The sequence below is a fragment of the Sciurus carolinensis genome, chromosome X, assembly GCF_902686445.1.
Source record: "Sciurus carolinensis chromosome X, mSciCar1.2, whole genome shotgun sequence".
NCBI lineage: Eukaryota > Metazoa > Chordata > Mammalia > Rodentia > Sciuridae > Sciurus > Sciurus carolinensis.
Genome location: NC_062232.1, coordinates 25,877,998 through 25,896,748, shown reverse-complemented (window position 1 = coordinate 25,896,748; position 18,751 = coordinate 25,877,998). Strand labels below are relative to the sequence as shown.

Here is an 18,751-nt window from a genome sequence, read left to right as displayed (position 1 = left end):
GTGAAACTCACTTTGCTATCTAATTTTTCTCTATTCACAGTATACATTTAAATTAGGGGGTCTTATCAATACTATTTAATATTGTGAACAACAGTTTCAGTGATCCTACTTTAAAATAATAATGATTTATATTTTATAAACTTCAGTATAAGCAACTTCCAAAAATAAAAATTTTCTTTTTGACTTTTTACATTTAAATTTTCCTTTTGTAGGAATAGTGGCTAAAAAACAAACATTTTACAGAATGCCATTTAGAGAGTGAGGAAGTCAACTTACCAGAACATGCCAAAATCCAGAAGGTAGTTGGGTAAAAAGTAGATACTTCGTCATTTTGACATTATATTTTCAGATAATATAAGGAACTATTCAGGGAGATAAATGGAAATGCTATAATCTATAGTGATCCAAGAGATTTTTCTATCACCATAGCAACTATAGGGACTCTTTTCAGTTTTAGAGGTTCAAAATCTATAAAGATCACTTATTTCTATTTTTTTTACTTAAAATCATTTATTATTAGACTGACTTTGGTGCAAGATTAGAAATAGGATACACAGAATACTCATGAATATATGTTAAAACTGAATAGTCCAAATGGACACACATCATTTCTTCCACAGTTTAGCAAACATTTTTCTGGTAAAATTTAATTTTCTGTCCAAAGATTTTTGTGCTGCTATCTTTTGTTTCCTTACCTAAGTCATTATCCAGTACACTACTTGTATAAGATGTGCTGTATCCCCCAGGCATGGTGGCACACCTTTGTAATCCTAGTGACTTAAGAGGCTCATACCAGAGGATGGCAAATTCAAGGCCAAATTCAGTAACTTTGCGCTATTGATCTTGTCTCAAAATAAAAAATAGAAAGGACTTCGGATGTAGCTCAGTAGTAAAGCACCCCTGGAGTCAGTCATCAGTATTAAAAAAAAGAAGAAGAAGAAGAAAAAGATCGCTACCATTAGTACTGTAGTACCAGAATGCTCTAAACAAACAATGCCCGCAGTTGGCTTTAGGAAATAAACCATTAATGCAAACACTCAGAATTCTAGGCTGGCCATTCACAGTCTGCAAGAAGAAAAATGTGCATCCATGTGACTCTGGGGATGCACTGATTCTCTGTCTACCTTTTAAGCAGTGTGATAAACAAAATTATACCATGTGACAATTAGGCAATGAAAAGTTCTAAGCCAATTTTTGGACTGAAAAAAAACGGTGCTATGACTATGGGATGACAATTATTATGCAGAAGATCACTTACTTCTAGACAAACTAAAATAGTAAAACACTCTAAGAGATCTCGTCTCTGAGTTTAAACTGTGGAATGTGCTACAAAATTTTCTTTGGTGCATATATAATTTTTCTGTGTGCAATGCCTGGGAAACTAGAGTATGTGCAGCAATTTTAAAATGGATTTTTCTGGATTCCAACCCATTTTTACAGCATTCTGCAAGAATGCACCAAGGAGTTATTATCTAGATATCCAGGGAGTGTGATATTCCCTGCCCCAGTTTTTGCTTTTTGCTTTTTCTCATTTAAGATAGTTTTCCTGCTTTTGCAACATGCTGCCCAGCACTGCAAAAACCATTCATAACTTGATTCTGAGAAATTCTGCTTTCCAGAGAATTGAGAGGCCTCTAAAGGCCTGGATTAAAATCAGGAGGTTTTGCAACCACAAATCCTTGGAGTATGTATGCATACACACACACCCCCATGCATGCACGTGCATACCTGCACACATGTATAAATATATACAAACTCACACATTACATCAAAGTTATAATTCGGTACCTTTTATATTATGGTGGGTAAGATCCTTCTTTCTTCCCTTGAATTTTCCGTTCATAGGTGCTTAGACCTATGCATTTTAAGTATTTGTGCTTCCAAGGTACACACAGGTGTGACTGATTGTTGCTCAATGTGACTTTAAGGAATCAACCAGTCAGTGAGGGGTCTGCTTGGTATTCAGTGGAGGACTTGTGAGAGTTATGGATATTTGCCACTGGAATAGTAATCAAGGAAAAATGGAGTCCATGCCAGTGAATCAGAAATTAAATCGGATAAAAGTGTTGTTGAAATCAGGTTACCCAGGTCAGGAGAGTTAACTGAAGCAGCAAAGAAGTCATGTGGATTTATGGTTCTAGCACCAGACCCAGTAAAGTTAGTGGGACAGCCCTAAACATACTGAAAGCTCTAGGTTCAGATATATGAACAAATAGTTGTAAAATTTTATTATATGAATAAAGATAAAGAATATTATTGATACACTTGAGTCCAGTAACCTTTTGGACATTGATAACAAATCACAAATCCACTCCATCTTTTCAAATTTTTGGTTATGTCATCAGTTTTTTTTTTATCAATAGCAAACTTTAATAAACAAGTGTTTGATGTTAAATGCAGTTAACAGTAATTTAGTACTAAACTGTTTTCTATTTGTATTGAAAGAAGATAGTCTGTTAAAGACAATTTGGTCTGCCCAAGTTTATATTTTCCACATCCAACATTTTGACATTGCTCTTGATAAGATCACCAGTGACCTACTAAATTGCCAGATTGACTTTTCATTCCTGGTCCTTGCTGCATTTAACTTGTTGATAGTTTCCTCCCTTCTTTATACTATTCTTTCTTTCCTTGATTTTGAAAGAGTAAATTCTTATTATTCTTTTAGGTCTGATAATAATCTGGCTGTATGCTTTTCCTTCTGTTCCTGCCTTCCACAGAGACACCTCTTTAGGCAAACTTTCTTCTCATCATTTTCACTCTACAAACCTTTCTTAAGCAATTTGACCATCTCTTATGCTATTACAACACATATAATGATTACAAACATGTAATAGTGGAAGATGGTTTTAACCTGAATTTCTGCAGATGCATAAATTCATAGGATATTTCTCCATCACCATGTCTGCTCTTTCCACCTATCATAAGACCTGACCTGGGCATGGTGGCACACACCTGTAATCCCAGTGGCTCAGGAGGCTGAGGTAGGAAGATCACAGTTCAAAGCTAGCCTCAGCAACTTAGAACATATTCAAAAATAAATAATTAAAAATAAAAAGGACTAGAGATGTGACTCGGTTGTTAAATGCCCCTGGATTCAGTCCTTGGTGCACAAAAATTATTTTTTTCTCATCTAGTTGAGACCTCTCTACTTTTTTTAAAATTCCTTCAGTTCTCTGAATCATACCCTTATTACCAAACTATAGTCCATTTTAAACTTCTTACAAATAAGCACAACTTCACCCATTTTTGCTTTCATTCCCTGTATTCCTCCTTGTACATGGTAAAAGTTAATTAAATGTTTGTTCAATTTACTTGTCTGGAACAATTCAGATGAGAAAAATAGTCAAATTCATACTAGCAAGATGAGCCAAGTATATATTTTTTAAGCAAATTGGGCTGGGGAGATAGCTCAGTCGGTAGAGTGCTTGCCTTGTAAGCACAAGGTCCTGGGTTCGATTCCCCAGCACCCAAAAAACAAAACAAAACAACAAAAAAAGCAAATTTGGGGAATCAATATTTTTAAAAAGTTTAAATTTTCATAGTGAATTTGTGTTTTGTGATTTCCCCTTGAATATAATATTGATGAAATTATAAATTTAGTTTGTGAGATACATTAATTTATTCATTTATCCAACAGAAGAGGATTAGATATTCACTATGTACCAGCCATTTGTGTGAACTCTGGAAATCCAACAGAGAGCAAACTAGATAACATGTCCATACTAGTGGAGTTTATTCTAGTGGTGTATACAGACCTCTTCTTATATAATTTAATGTTAGTCATACTGCCACTAAGAAAAATACAGGTAAATATGATGGGTAGGGTCTAATATTTTAAAAGAGAGTGATCAAGATGTTTTCTCTAAGATGAGAAAGAAGTCATAATAAATGTCATTGGGAAAAAGTACATTTGGTGGAGAGAACAGAAACTTTTGAAAGCCTGAAGCAAGAGTATGCTTAGTATACTCAAGGAATGCAAAGAGGCTAATGAGATGGGAGTATCATGGACTAGGTGGACACTAGGAAAACATAAGGTTGGAAAAGTAGGTAGTATACAACCAAGTTGCATGGAACTTCATAGACCATGGCTAAGGTAATGGATTTGATGAGACATTAGAGGGTTTTGAGGAGTATTATGATCTCAATTTAGGTTTTAAAGCAATTGACCAAATTATGACACATGCACTTGCAAATGAACCCCACTATTATGTATAATTTTAATGCATCAATAAAAATACTATTTTTTGTTGTTGAGAATTCACTGGAAGAGGGGCAGGAATGGAACAAAATGGACCATTTCAATAACAGTTGCAATAATCTAGGCAAGGGTAAGCAATGATATTTGTTTCTATCAGAACTGTACCAAGGGAGGTAGTGAGAATTTTGTTGGAGTTATATTAAGTCTGAGATGCTCATGGAACATCCTAGTGTTAAAAAAGTACTTGGATTTGTTAGTTTGAAATTCAGAGAAGTCTGGGATGGAAATAAAAGTTTGAATGTCATTGTCTTCTAGTGGGTATTTGAAGTCATGGGAACAAATGGGAGGGCACATGGATAGAGAAGGAAAGAAGAGTGAACACTGACCCAAAGCACGCCAATATTGAGATCTATACAGGAGAAAGGATAGAGCAAACGAGACAGAACTGTGCACATGAAGGTTGAAGGAAACCTAGAGTAGCTAGAGTTACAGAATCCAAATGAAGGCATTTTTAAGATGTAGGGAGTTAACAACTACATCAGAATGAGGAATATGAATTACCCATTGGATTTAGGCATGTTAAAGTCATTGGACTTCAAAGGGCTAATAACTTTAAAAATTCAATAAGAGTTGCAGGAGAGTCCATTATTTCTAGATATATGTTTCTTTTTTTCTCTTTGCACAGAAGGGTGATTTATCTTTTACTTGTTTTAAAATTTCAATATTACAGAATATTAAGGACAATCTGCAACAAATCTCAGGTCGAATTGACATTATTCACAATAAGAAGACAGCAGCATTGCAAAGTGCCACACCTGTGGAAAGGGCAAAACTACAGGAAGCTCTCTCACAGCTGGACTTCCAATGGGAAAAAGTGAACAAAATGTACAAGGACCGACAAGGGTAGGTAACATTTCCATTTTACAAAATGATTTAATGAACTCTAGAATTTATTGCAATGGCCTCCATGAAAAATGACAGGAAGAGAGAAAGAGAAGCAATATCATTGGGAAAAGGTAAGTGAAATGAAAACATATAATGATGAACAGCTCACATTAATGAACTGAATTCTAGAAATTATTCTTTACAGAAATTAACATGTTGGAGCATTGCATCATCCTCTAAACTCAGGTAATGTCAAAGTAGGTTTGGTCATTTAATTGAGGCAGTATGAATAGTTTGACAAAATAAAATATACATCTATTCAAAACTGTGTGCTGCATATTTGTAGCAGTTTGATACTTAGATTAATATGTTTAAAATATAACCTATCAACAAAGTTGATTTTCACTGTTTTCAATAACGTCAAAGGTTGATAACAAGCTACTTAAAGGCAAGGTTTATTTTTTGTTTTATGTGATGTGTTCAGATCTAATATAGTGCTAGATATAAAGTTGGTGTTCCATGTATCTGGATTTAAGATTCTTCCAGAAAACTGGGAATATTTCTCCCTTGAATGGTCTAATAGATATATCTCAACTTACTTGAAAACAGGTGATCCTAGATGGTTGGAAATCCATCTTAATAAAGGAATAGAAACTCAGAAATCCTGTGTAGATACTGAAAAGACAAACAGTCTTACCACCATAACATATTTTTAGTATCCCACATTGAGTGATTGTGAGTTTCTGCAAGCTCTTCCAGTGACGTCAGTTTCATTACCTTCTTTTGGAGTACTCATTACAGTGTCAGAACATTCTTGTTTCTCTTATCTTCTCTAGCCGGTTTTCTCCCAGCATTCCTGGCTACCCATCATTCTGTAAGTACCTCTGGGGTTTCTTGAGTAGCCAGTGATTAATATGATTCTATAGGTACCTATTCTCACACGAAAGAATAGGTAACACTTTGTGCTTCTCTTCCACTTTACTTATGTCACCTTTGGCCAATGAACCAGATATTCACTTTTCACAGGACCATACGGACATTTCCCTTTAAGTTTACCTTCAACCCAGACATAAAAAGAAGCAGAAACACTAATAAACTTCCTCAGAGTAGTTGAAATCTTGCCCTAAATCTGAGATCTTTCCAATTTCTAGCAAAGGACACAGTGTCTTACCTCGTAGGTTATTTTTTCCTTAGCCAGAAGCCAGAGAGATTTCTAATTTTACTCCAGTTGATCTTTCCTAGGAATTAGTCATGAACCCTTCAATTTTCCATGATTTTTACTCTAGTCTCAGATGAAACTGTTTTAAGTTCTTGCTTATGAGCAGAAACTCCAGTCTGACCTGTTTTAGAATCCTGGCTTTGCTATGTATTCTTGAGCAGGATACCAATTCTTATGCTCCCAAGCTCTTCCACTATAAAATAGGATATGAATAGTACCTGTGTCACTGGATCATTATGAGGATTAGTTGACACAGTACATGTAGAGGGCAGAGTGGATTTCTTACACCTGGTAACAATTCAGTTAGAATGACTATATTGATGAGGAAAATGATGTTCATGACTCTGACAGTCTTGGTCACTAATTTATTTGAAAATTCTTTCAAAATTTGCTGATCACAGAGAAATGAATTAGTTTCTGCTTTAAGCAACTTCCCAGTCCTGAAGAGAAAATGAGCAACCAGCCAGTAAAAATGGGTTGATGGATATGAGCTATGATAGTAGGTAAGAACAAGATTCCTGGGGAATGGAATGTAAACCTCTTACTCAGACTCAGGAATAAATCAAAATCTACACACCATTCAAGGTTCTGTCCTACAACTAACAGAAAGTAACTCTGATTACATTAGGTAGAATTATGTAATGTACCAGAAGGATATCGAATGCCTCATAGGATGGACAAGAAGGTCTTAGTCAGGTTTAAAACAAGGCTAGACATCCAGAGTCATATCCAGCACTAAGATACAAGGTAAATATGAATTATAGATTGATGTCATGACCATGACATCAATGATATTCTCACTGAAGGTACCCTGCTTACTATCACTGTCAAATTTCTAAATTATCACTTCTCTTTTGTGTTACTCTACAACTGAGGTTTTTGTCAGAAGCATCTGATAAGGCAGAGGTTTATTTATTTTCTGTAAAGGGCCAGTTAGCAAATATTTTAGTCTGTACAAACCCTTTTAGTTTCTTTTGCAATTGTTCATCTCTGCTGCTGTAGGGTAAAAGAAACCATAGGCAATACATAATTGTACTGACTTGTTCTAAGAAAACTTTATTTAACAAATAGTCAGCAGACCAAATTTTGTGGGTGGACCATAAATTGAAGACACCTGTTATAATGTAGGCTTAGGTCATGGAACTAGATTCTAACTGCCAGAGGACAGGGAAAGTGAATAACTTGTATTTTTAAGTGTTGTAATGACAGTCAGGACCTCATGTCCCACCAAGGCCATTATAATTGTTGATTCTTAAATTTTTAGACAGATTTAGATGTGGTCCTGTCATAAGTAGACATATGTCCAATACAGCCTTCATGTTGAATTTTTGACGAAAATCTAATGAATTTTTAATAAGCCAACTTTAGTTGAAATCAAAATTCCTTTGAGTCAGTAAGAATGGTTCTATCGGTATTTTTTTCATATATGATCCATTTATGATAACATATTGATCTGCTGTTATCACAATAATGCTATGATACAAATCACCCCAAAACTTTATGACTTAAAATAACAGATGTTATTTTAAATAACATAATAATGTTATTTAAATATTTAGGTTGCTTTTAATTTAGGTGACCCAGTCTGGGTGGGGTTGGCTAGGAAGCTCTGCTTCAAGATATAGTTTAGTTGAACTAGGCTCCACAGTTCATGTTGAATTAAGATCTGCTACGTATGTCTTTACTCTGGGCCTAAGATAAAGGGTCACTGGCATGCTCTTCTCATGTTGTATCACTAGAGCATGAATCAAGTCTGACCTACCATGAACACTTAAAGCCTCAACTCCTGTCAAGTCCACTGACATTTTTTTTGACCAAGGTAGATCACATGGACAAGTCTGACATCACTACACTGGGAAAGCAGTTTCTTCCTCTAGTGGAGGGGATAGATACATTAATTTTAGCTGAACAATAATCTGATAATCTGAACTTTTTATAGCTAGAAAATAACTTAGTACTTTTTCCTGTGTTTTTATTTTAGAGGACAAAAGTAAATCCCATAGATGTTAAGTAACTTGATGTTAAGTGACTTGCCCAAGCACTTACTAAATAGCACATCTGTATTTCTTTCATTAAAATATTTAATTGTAATAGGATCACATATTTTACTCACAGAAGTTACAAATAAGAGAAAATGCATTAGATTCTCAGCATTCGTAAGGTATAAATTCTGAGATGATCAATCACCAAATTCATGAATGTTATAATTGCCAAGCTCACCTTCATTATATGTCATAAAATAAAGCAGACATTACTTTTTAGGTGAGAACAGGAAAGAATTAAAACCAAACTGATTTGTGACTGCTCACTCATTATCTTAGAAGCTGTTTCCATACATTGTCTTCCAGCAAATAGAATTTCAACATGTGTCTTAGCAAAATTACAAATCATTAAGATATTTAAAAGTGACTCCTTTCCGGAGCTGTTTCTGTTGCTCACAAATAGTAAAGTTAGTTAATATTAAATCCACAAATATCATGAAATTATTAATATATATTCATGTATGTGTGTGTATGTGTGGTATTTATGCATACATGTGAGATAAATATTTACATTTTGGGGAAAATAATATTGCTCAATTCTGTTTTCATCAGTTACTTGATAAGTTACTCATTTATAAAATTTACCTACAGGAGATATGAAAATAAAGAACATAAGATCTATCTAGTATTAGAGAAACAAAGCCCTTTCCTTATTTCAGTAAACAAGAAGGGCATGCCTACTAAGTGCTAGATACAGTGCTATTTTCTTTACTTTCTTTCTAATATCATCTTTACTACCCTTCAAGCTATTAATAAGTCTGCCACACTTGCAGGAAATTATTCCTTAAAGCCTAAGAGTATAGTACAGTTTGAAAGTGAGAATAAAAATAAAAGCAGTTCCTAGAGTACAAATTGCTATACAGCCATAAGATGGCATTATTGTGTAACAACATGGTTCTGGTCTGAAATCAAGAAAGTGCTATTTTAAAATCTGTATTTCTCCTTGGAATTCCATTTAGTCACATATATTGGGATGGTTTTCCCATCTCTATAAGCAGTTATATTCAAGATGATTCTGAGTTTTATATGTGATTTAAAGAAGACAGGAGACCAAGAGTATTTATTCCTATGATACTGAATTGCTAGAGGAAAAAAAATCTCCAAAACATTAATAAGGAAATCAGCATGAGAGCACTTAAAAATCAAATTCCATTATCAATGATATTTTGTAAACTAAATGAAATGTTGGCAAATAAAAAATATGAATACAGCATTACATAAAAGAAGCCAGACACGAAAGAATATTTATTATGTGAAACCATTTTAAAAACTAAAAGCAGATATGATGGGAGTTAGAGGACAGATGGTGGTTTTCTTTCTGAGAAGTCATGATTATCAGAAGCAGGAGCAGGTTTCTGAGACCTGGGTAATGTTTTGTTTCTTGGTCTGGATGCTAGTTATATTGCTGTGTTTCCTTTAAGAAAGTTATGGTACTGTACACTTGTAATGTGTATACTTTTCTGCCTGAACGCTGAAGTGAAATTTGCTTGTAAGTTTTAAAAGTAATAAGTACCCTTTTAAGTACAAGAAGGATAAAAAATAAGATTTTTTTTAAAAAAAAAAACCATAGCTTTAGTAAAAGCATACTGCATTTTTGTGTTTAAATTTCACCCTGGATCCATGAATACTATCATTGCCTAATGCTGACTCTCAGATATGTGTGTGAGTACTACTGCTTCAGAGAATGTCTTTTCCAAATTTATAAATACAGCATCACAGGCAATGGGATGTTGAAGGTGGGAAAGCTGGAAACTGCTTCCCCAGGGATTTCTTTATTGTTACATCCAGTAGTGCTAAACCCTCAGCACTAGAGCACTCCCTCTAGCTGCCATTTGTACTGAAGGAGGGAAAATGAGACAAAAGAAAGAAGAGAAAACAGGAGTAGAAACCAAAGAAATCTAATGTGAAGAAAAAGTATCTAAATCACATCTGTATTCAGACTCTAGGCAATGAGCGTATAATTCTGCAAGCCCAATCCTAATGCAAAATCCCTATAAACATTTGCTATCTCACTTGTAATTTTTCTACTGAGACATTCAATAAATATTTTTCTCTTATATCAAGGTAAGATAAATAATCCCACACTACCCACAGATTAGAAGGATAATATCCTAATCTTCATGTCATTTCCATACAATTCTATCCTCTGAAGTAGAAGCTAGAGGGGCAGATGCATAATCTGGGAGCTTTTCCAGAATTCTTTGTTCCTAAGTGAGACACTCAGCTATAGTAGCATTAGCAGCCTCTTCAATTTTCACAATGCCATATGTAGTTGGGAAGATACATGATAAGCACATACAGGATATTGACAACTCAGGAAAGAGTAACATTACAGTCTTGGAAATAGTCTTTATCATATCTGAAGATTTTCATACAAGATTGAGTGTTGCCCCCTACCAGGCCAAAGTATGTGCCAATACATAATTCTACTGTTAGTTTTTGAGCTTCATAGAATTAAAAAATAAGGAATAAGAAAAAAAACATGTCCTGAATATGAGAAAGCTCTTTATATCCCTTTTTGGAATAATTAGTTTACTCCAAGTGAATGCATTCAGTCATGGAGGCAATGTAAAGGAAGATGTGATACACTGAGGAAGAAGCACAGTTCTGTTTATGACCACTTTTTTTCTTTCTTTCTTTTAAGGCCAAAATGGAAGAGAAAACTTGTGTTTAGATTTTCACTCTCAAGATCTTTTTGAAAATCATTATTTATTAAGTTATATATTGGTACACTCCATTTTTTAAACTTAGCTCACATATGTAAAGGAAGCACTAAATAACATAATCATCACCATATATTTGACAGGGAACATTCTTGTAAACAGGTACACTACCAATTCACCTGAATACTAAAATTTCTTTTTAATCTTCAAGTTTTTTTCCTAGTTAAGTATATTGTTAGCTCTTTACTTTTCTATGTTGGTCTACATTGATAGATCTGACTTATTTTATATATTCCTTGCTATCTGAAGCCACCTGAATTTTGCTTCTTTGTACAATGCCCACTATAGTGCATGTGGGCAATCAATATTAATTGATGATAATGAAGGTGATGAAAACTAATTGAACAGCAAAAGCATACCACAGATGCCAGAAATTACCCGTCAAAAAACTTTGGGAAAGGCAGATCTCTTATTAAACTGTCCTTTTCTCCAATCTCCTTTCAACAAGCTTAGCCTCTATTCTGTATTTTCTGCCATACCTGTCTCCTCTTGTATATTTCAGATTAGGGCTCCCCTCCTCCCACCCACTACCTTCTGTTTCATGCTTTTCTCTTCAAGAATTTATATATCTATCAAGACCCTGTACAATCTAACCTAATCCCTAGCTATTTTAAACATCTTTCATTGGCCTGTCATTGCACTTTGAGCACCACTGAGAAAGTTATTGTGAGCCAAACTAGAGGTGACGTCGTTTTCACCCAGAAACCTAGAATAAATTATATTATTTGACTGTTGATACCATTTACATGGAACTTTTTTCCACCAGAGGCAAAGATATAAAGTGTAAAAGATTAACACCATATATTTAGCATTAGGAGGTATTTTAGTATATTGACTACCAAAATGTCTCATTAAAACAAATCAATTACCAAAGAGTCTTTATCCCATAACTTTGATTATTTTTGGAATTATGTTAAAAACATGACTCACTCAACATAATATTCCATTTGAATTATATACCTAAACTAATCCTTGATTGATTGAATGATTGATGTTTTCAATATTAGAGATTGAACCCAGTTGCATTTACCACTGAGTTATATCCCCAGCCTTTTACTTTTTATTTTGAAACATGGTCTCACTAAGTTACCAAGGCTGTTATTAAGCTTATGACCCTCCTGCTTCAGCCTTCTGTGTAGCTGGGATTACTGGTGTGTGCCACCATGCCCATCATTAACATTTGATTTATATTTCCTTGTTAAATTATAATTTCTTCCTAGTTCTTAGTTGTCCAGAGTAGGTGGGGAAAGAATTTCTTGAAGGGATTGTTCTATTTATTTAAAGAAAGGGCATTTTGAAATGTATTAAATAGAAATTTCTGTCCATCAACTTACCTTCTCATTGCTAGACACTCAAGAGCTGCAGAATTATTTGCTTTAATAATCACCATATCATACAGGATCATTTACCTTATATCTTCAACATTTTTAGATTTTTATAAATCTTTATAGGTCACATAGAGGTTAGTTTAAAACTTGTTTCAGATAAGAAATTAACTAGATATACAATTCTCATAATCTCAGAGTTAACTGTAGATCAATATCTTGAATCTTTTTCTCAAATTAATTGAACATTTTTGTTTCCCAGGATGGCTGTATACACACAATTTCATTCTTAATTGCAGGCATTTTATTTCTTCAGTGTACAAGGAGCTATTTTGCTTGTTTATTGTCGAAGTAAACTCATATTTTAATTATTGTCAATAGAAAAAGACTTACAGAAACAGATTTTGTATCAATAGGACTAACCTCATTTGGGAGATAATTTCAACGTTTGACTTTACTTGCTGTGTGTTTCTTGACTTTTACATGTCACAAGTGTCCCTTCTCTAAATATGTACTTTTAAAACTCTACCTGGAGCAGATGAGCTTTTGAAGATGTTATAAAGCAAAACTCTGATAAATGTAATTTTGCAAGAAACTATCAATTATAATTTTCATTGACTGAGAGACATATAACCTCAAGTTAACAGTGCATTAAAACAGACAGAAGCATGTTTTCATCTCCTGAAGACACCTGGGAATATGAAGTCAAGGCTGGCATACTGGCTCTGCTTATTCCTGCTTTCTGTCCAATTGTCCTTATATGGTGGATTCTTATCCATGTTTTGCGAGATGGAACTCCCACCACATTCACTTTCAATCAAGGATGGAAGATGGTGAGGACAAAGAGCAAAGGGTACATAGAAATTGTCTTTTAGAGACGTTTCTTGAGGGATGCCACAGTGTATTTTCTTTTTACTTCCATGGCCAGAGGTCAGTCACATGACCATACCTAAGTTTCAAAGGAGACTAGGAAATGTAATCATTCCATAGGTTCTCTGCACCTATTCTACAGGTATTTGTTTATGAGAAAAGAGGAAAATGGATAATGAAAGAGAATGCAGAGTCTTCAACAAATGCATAGAAAAATGTGTTTTGTTTTTTAAGCAGCCCTAAGAATAATGTTAAAAGGATAGCTATGTATAGGATGAATCCTTCCCGTACTTTCTTTCGTGATATGAGGAATTCTGATTCAGGTAGGATTTTCCTCTTTCTGAATTATCCCAGTGTGTAATAGTAGAAGTTACTCATTATTTTTCTATGCACACACTTTTCTGTCTTTACATGCTCAAAATAGGCTTCTTATTTACTAACTATTGTCTAACTTAAACCTAAGTTACTATTTAGGAAAGGAGAGATGTGGAGAACTTCATTATCATAGTTCTTCTAGGTTATATATTCCTTAGTTACAGGGCTAAGGTTTCTCTATATTTACTATGGATGAGACATAAGTTATGTAAGTTACATGAAGCTAATAAATTTGGTTTCTCAACTCCCCAAATAACCACTAAAAAATGAGTATCAAAACCTAAAGCTAAAATTATGAGCATGTACTAAAATTTTAGGCTTCACCTTTTCTGAACAGGTAAGATAGACCTTACATAAGATAAAAGACCTGCTTCTTTTATATTTTGAGTACATTGCAGTTATGCATAATAGTAGGTTTCATTAAGACATATTGGTAAATACATATAACATAGTTTTCTCCATTTCATTCCTCAGTAGTATCCACTTCCCTCTTCTCCTCCCTTCCCTAATCCCCTTCCTCTACTCTATTGGTTTTCCATTTATTTATGTATTCATTTATTTACTTACTTACATTTTATAAGTTAGTTATATATAAAACTGGAATACATTTTGAGAAATTCATAAGCACATGACAAAATTTGGTCAAATTGCTCCCTAATTCTCCTTTGCTTCCCCTCCTTTCTCCTCTTTGGTTTCCTATTTCTTCTCTACTGTTCTCACTTCTATTTTTATGAGTCCCCTTTTATTATTCCTTTTTTCTCTTTACCTTCCACAGATGAAAGAAAACCTTTGACCCTTGACTCTCCAAGACTAGCTTATTTCACTCAGCGTGATTCTCCAGTTCCATCCACTTACCAGAAAATGACATAGTTTCTACTTTGTGTCTGAGTAGAATTCCACTTTGTATATATATCACATTTTCTTTTTCCATGCACATGTTGATGGACAGCTAGATTGGTTCCACAATTTGACTGTTGTTGGCTGTGCTGCTGTCACAATACCTGGTCTCAAATTTTACTGTAGTTACTTTTTAAAACAACATTTCTATGCCAAACATGGGTTCGGTGCCTTACCTATATCATCTCATTCTCAGGAGAGCCTTATTATCTTAGAGATGAAGAAATTTAGATTTAGAGAGAATGAACAGTTTTCCCAAGCTTAGAAAGAAAGTATATTAAGAATCTAAATTTTGACTCAGGTTATGAATCCTTATCTGCTGCATCAAATCCTGCCTCCAGTGAATCTCACATTAGATGTCTTATTCTCAAGGTCTATGTTCTCCCTTCCAGATTTACTAGCAACAAGAGGTATTCATATATATAATTTTTTTTTTTAACTTTTGGATCTGAAACTACAGTTTCTTAAAAAGTTTAAAATTCAGGTCATATCTTTGTGTTCAATATCAATAGAAGAAATGAAATGTAATTACATAAAAGGTTTAGTAAAGTCAAGTGTAAAGGATCTTTTAGAGTGCATGAGGACCCCTGACTTTTACTTTAGCAAAGTCCTAATTATCATTCAGGTCCCAGTACAGGGATCACAACTTGAAATAGCCTCTGGTTTCAATCTATTATTCTATTCTCTAGTCTTATAGTTCTCTGTTAATATATTTCTGATAAAGCTTCTTATGAATTTATGTGTCTTACATAGCTGTATACAAATCTGTACCATTCTTTAGAGTTTTTGTTCCTATATAGTAGAATCTATATCACACACCTTTTATCACCCTTAAGTCAAACAAAATATGATTCCATGGTAGTTGCTCAGTACATGTTAAGTTTTTTGATTGATGGCCTTAAGTATAAATGGTAAACTGCTCACTCAAAAATGGTAACACTCAGGTGGGGTCATGGTTCAGTGGTAGAATGCTTGCCTAGCATGTGTGAGGCACTGGGTTCCATCCATCCTCAGCACCATGTATAAATAAATAAAATTAAGTCCATTGACAACTAAAAAATATTTTTAAAAATGTTGTAATACTTAAGGGCTGGGAGTGGGTAAAGCACTTGACTTTCATGCATGAGGTCGTGTTTTAATCCTCAGACCCAAAGAAATGGAGTTTTACTGTTTGGGAATTAATTGGTTCTTGAGAAACTATTTGAACTATTTTATTAACGAGAACTCCATTTCCACCATAGTTTATTTAAGAAAATATTAATGTATGGTAAATTTTTCTATATTCACTTTCATCTTCCTATAATAAGTTTGAATTTTGACTTTTAGGTACTGTTACATAGCAATATATGAAATAATCTTTGACCATGATGTATTCTACTAATTACAGTATTTGAGAGATATAAAATCTTTAATAAAGAAAAATATAACCATTAGCCACTAAAGTCAACATAAATTTCTGGTATTAGGTTGTCTGTTTTCTTACTTTTTTACTTTCTTGCTTATTTTAAATTCTACTACTTGGGGGTAGGGATAAGAATAGGGATTTGTTGCCATTACAAAATTCTAACACTTTAAAAACATCCTTTTACTCTATGAGAATTGCAGATTCTTGCCTATAAGGCAATTTTCACAAGAATTATTTTCTTATTAGTTTTAGTTTATCCATGAACAGTCTCAAATTCCACTTGAAAAATATCAGTTTCCTCAAGGGAAAACCGCCCATTACAAGCTAAAGATGTGGATTTTTTGAGATTTCAGCCTGAAACAATAAGTTTAAAAATATCTTTGTGGTTTCCTAGAATGGATAGTTATTGATAAAAAATGACAGTTTAGGTGGACACTTAAAAATTCTTACCTTTTGAGTATATTTTACATTTGAACAAAATTAAACTCTAACATCTTTTTCCTCAAGAAGTGATTTCTTGTTTGCTTTGACTTTCCTGAATTTCTTTCTCCCTCCCTCCCTCCCTTCCTTCCTTCCTTCCTTCCCTCTCTCTCTCCATCCCTCCTTTCCCCCCATCCTTATTCCCTTCCTCCCTTTATTTTATGTTTCCCTAATATGCCAAGTTATAACTTAGCACTTAGAAACTTAGGATGGTCATTCTGTGCCTTTTGTTTTGAAGGAATTCTAGGGTAAACAGAGATATAATTTTATAATCTTTATGGGTACCTTTCATAAATTATCACTATTCAGATTAGGATATAGGTGCCAAACTGATCATCTTATCTGCCTTCTTTCCTTAACTCCTAATAATTAAGGTGACCCAAGGTAGCTTTCCATTGGGTCCTTACCATAGTGTGCCAGTACTGATCACCTTTGGCTATAATGATTCTCTGTAACAAACACAACCCAAATAGCAATCATTAATTAACCCCTGTTCATCGGGCTACTGTAACTCAACTCTGCCTCAGTTGTTGGGACTGTAAATTGTCCCAGTAGTTCTCATCTTTGTGTCTCATTCTTGGCCAAGCTGGAAAGGCAGTAGATATGGGAAGTATATTCTTCCCTAGTAGAGTTCCCAAAGTCTCAGAAAGGCAAGCAGAAATATATGATGAAAGGTATATTTGTAACTGGAACATATGTAAGAAGTATATTTGTAACTAGAATATGTTTCTTTCCTTCACATCCAATGGTCAAAGCAAATCACATGACATATTCAAAGTCTAGGGCCAGAGAAATACACTCTCCATGAAGTCATGTCAAAGGGTAGAATTATAATATTGCTGTACAGTACATTTGGGGATAACAATTGAAAATACTGTATTACCCTAGTTGAATATTACAATGTTGGTTAGCCATTTTTGATGGAACACAAAATTATTTGAGAAAGCCCATCCCATAATTTTTGATACTACTTGGAAATATATTCTGAATCCATTTTCTACAAATTTTCTAATAGAAGTATTCATATTTTACCAAAATAATTGAAATATTATAAAACTGAAATTTAAAGCTCCCTAAAAAAACAGAGTTTTGAAACAAATAGTAAGTCACAGCTTTATTTATCAGATTGAAAAGTCTCCTAGTGCTTCAGCACCCTTGGATGTTGGATTTCCAAATAGCGTCATGACTTTCCTTACCCAGCTGTCTTGTGCTTGAAACTACCATAAGCTGACTATCATGGCTTACAGTATACCCTTGAAGAAGGCCATCTGGTTTATGTCTCTTGGCAAAATTTGTTTAAAAACAAGCAGCTGCAATGACAAAGTAAGAAGGAGTCTCTGTCTAACTGTGGTAAATAAGTAGCTTTGAAATGCACATAATCAAGGATTTTTCTAATCCAAGAAAGCATCTCCAAAAGATATTCTTCTCTTACAACTAAAAGAAAAATCTGCAGAATTCAATGAAAAGTACCACATTGAATTTATGTTTTAGTGGCTTAAAATTAAAGAGAAAAACAAAACAAAATAAGATGGTGTTTGTGAGTAGTTACAAACAGGTTATAACTATTTCGATATTTATTTTGAATCAAATACTTGGAGATTATTTAATGAATCACATTAAGTAATTTAATTAAAGACCTATCATTTAATCCCTAACATTATTTGATACATAATAATTCACTGAAATCTCTCTCATTCTACTAAGTCTTTGCATATACCTTTATACTCACTATTACAAAAGAAGTATATGCTTCAATTTTTGAAAGTATGAATGGATTTTCCTATTTAGGTACTTTTCTGAACTGTATCCACAGGCTCAGATCAAGCATGCTTAAGGAATGATTTTATTTTTACTAATAAAAATTCTTACGTTAACAGTATGTTAGTTTGGGCTTTCCCATAATTCTTGAGACAAGGGTTAGAGTTCAAATAGTTTATTTAAGGCATTGATCCTACCCTGGTTGAGTAGTGTGGTTGTGAAAAAAAGGAAGGAGAAAGAAACCTGTAAAAAGTAAGACATCAACTCAACCACCATTATGAGAAACTAGAGTTTAATTTTGTGGAGAAAGTCTGAGAAACCATAAAACACATGTCTCAGATATACCTTAGACAAGAAGCATGAACTGTGATGTTTATACTCCAACATCTATTAATCATTTTTAAGGGCTACTCACAGTGTCAGAATATTAACTTTCCCTTTTGCAAGCACCTCCAGCATGTCTTGCATATGGCTGTAAATGTGTTTTCTCCTTCAGACAAAGGTGACAGACCAAGTAAGACATGCAGTTAGTGGCTGTTGGACATCAGCCAAGGCATAAGAAAATGGGTGA

The 18,751-nt window shown here is 34.0% G+C and overlaps 1 protein-coding gene across 4 annotated transcripts in view; it reads left to right on the top strand.

The window, feature by feature from the left end:
* Dmd (dystrophin) overlaps positions 1-18,751 on the top strand; it is a 2,099,091-nt gene that overhangs the window by 908,230 nt on the left and 1,172,110 nt on the right. For all 4 annotated transcript variants that reach the window (XM_047536255.1, XM_047536256.1, XM_047536254.1 and 1 more), the window contains exon 43: positions 4,932-5,104. In XM_047536255.1, coding sequence (XP_047392211.1) covers positions 4,932-5,104 — 173 coding nt within the window. The remainder of the gene's footprint in view (positions 1-4,931; positions 5,105-18,751) is intronic.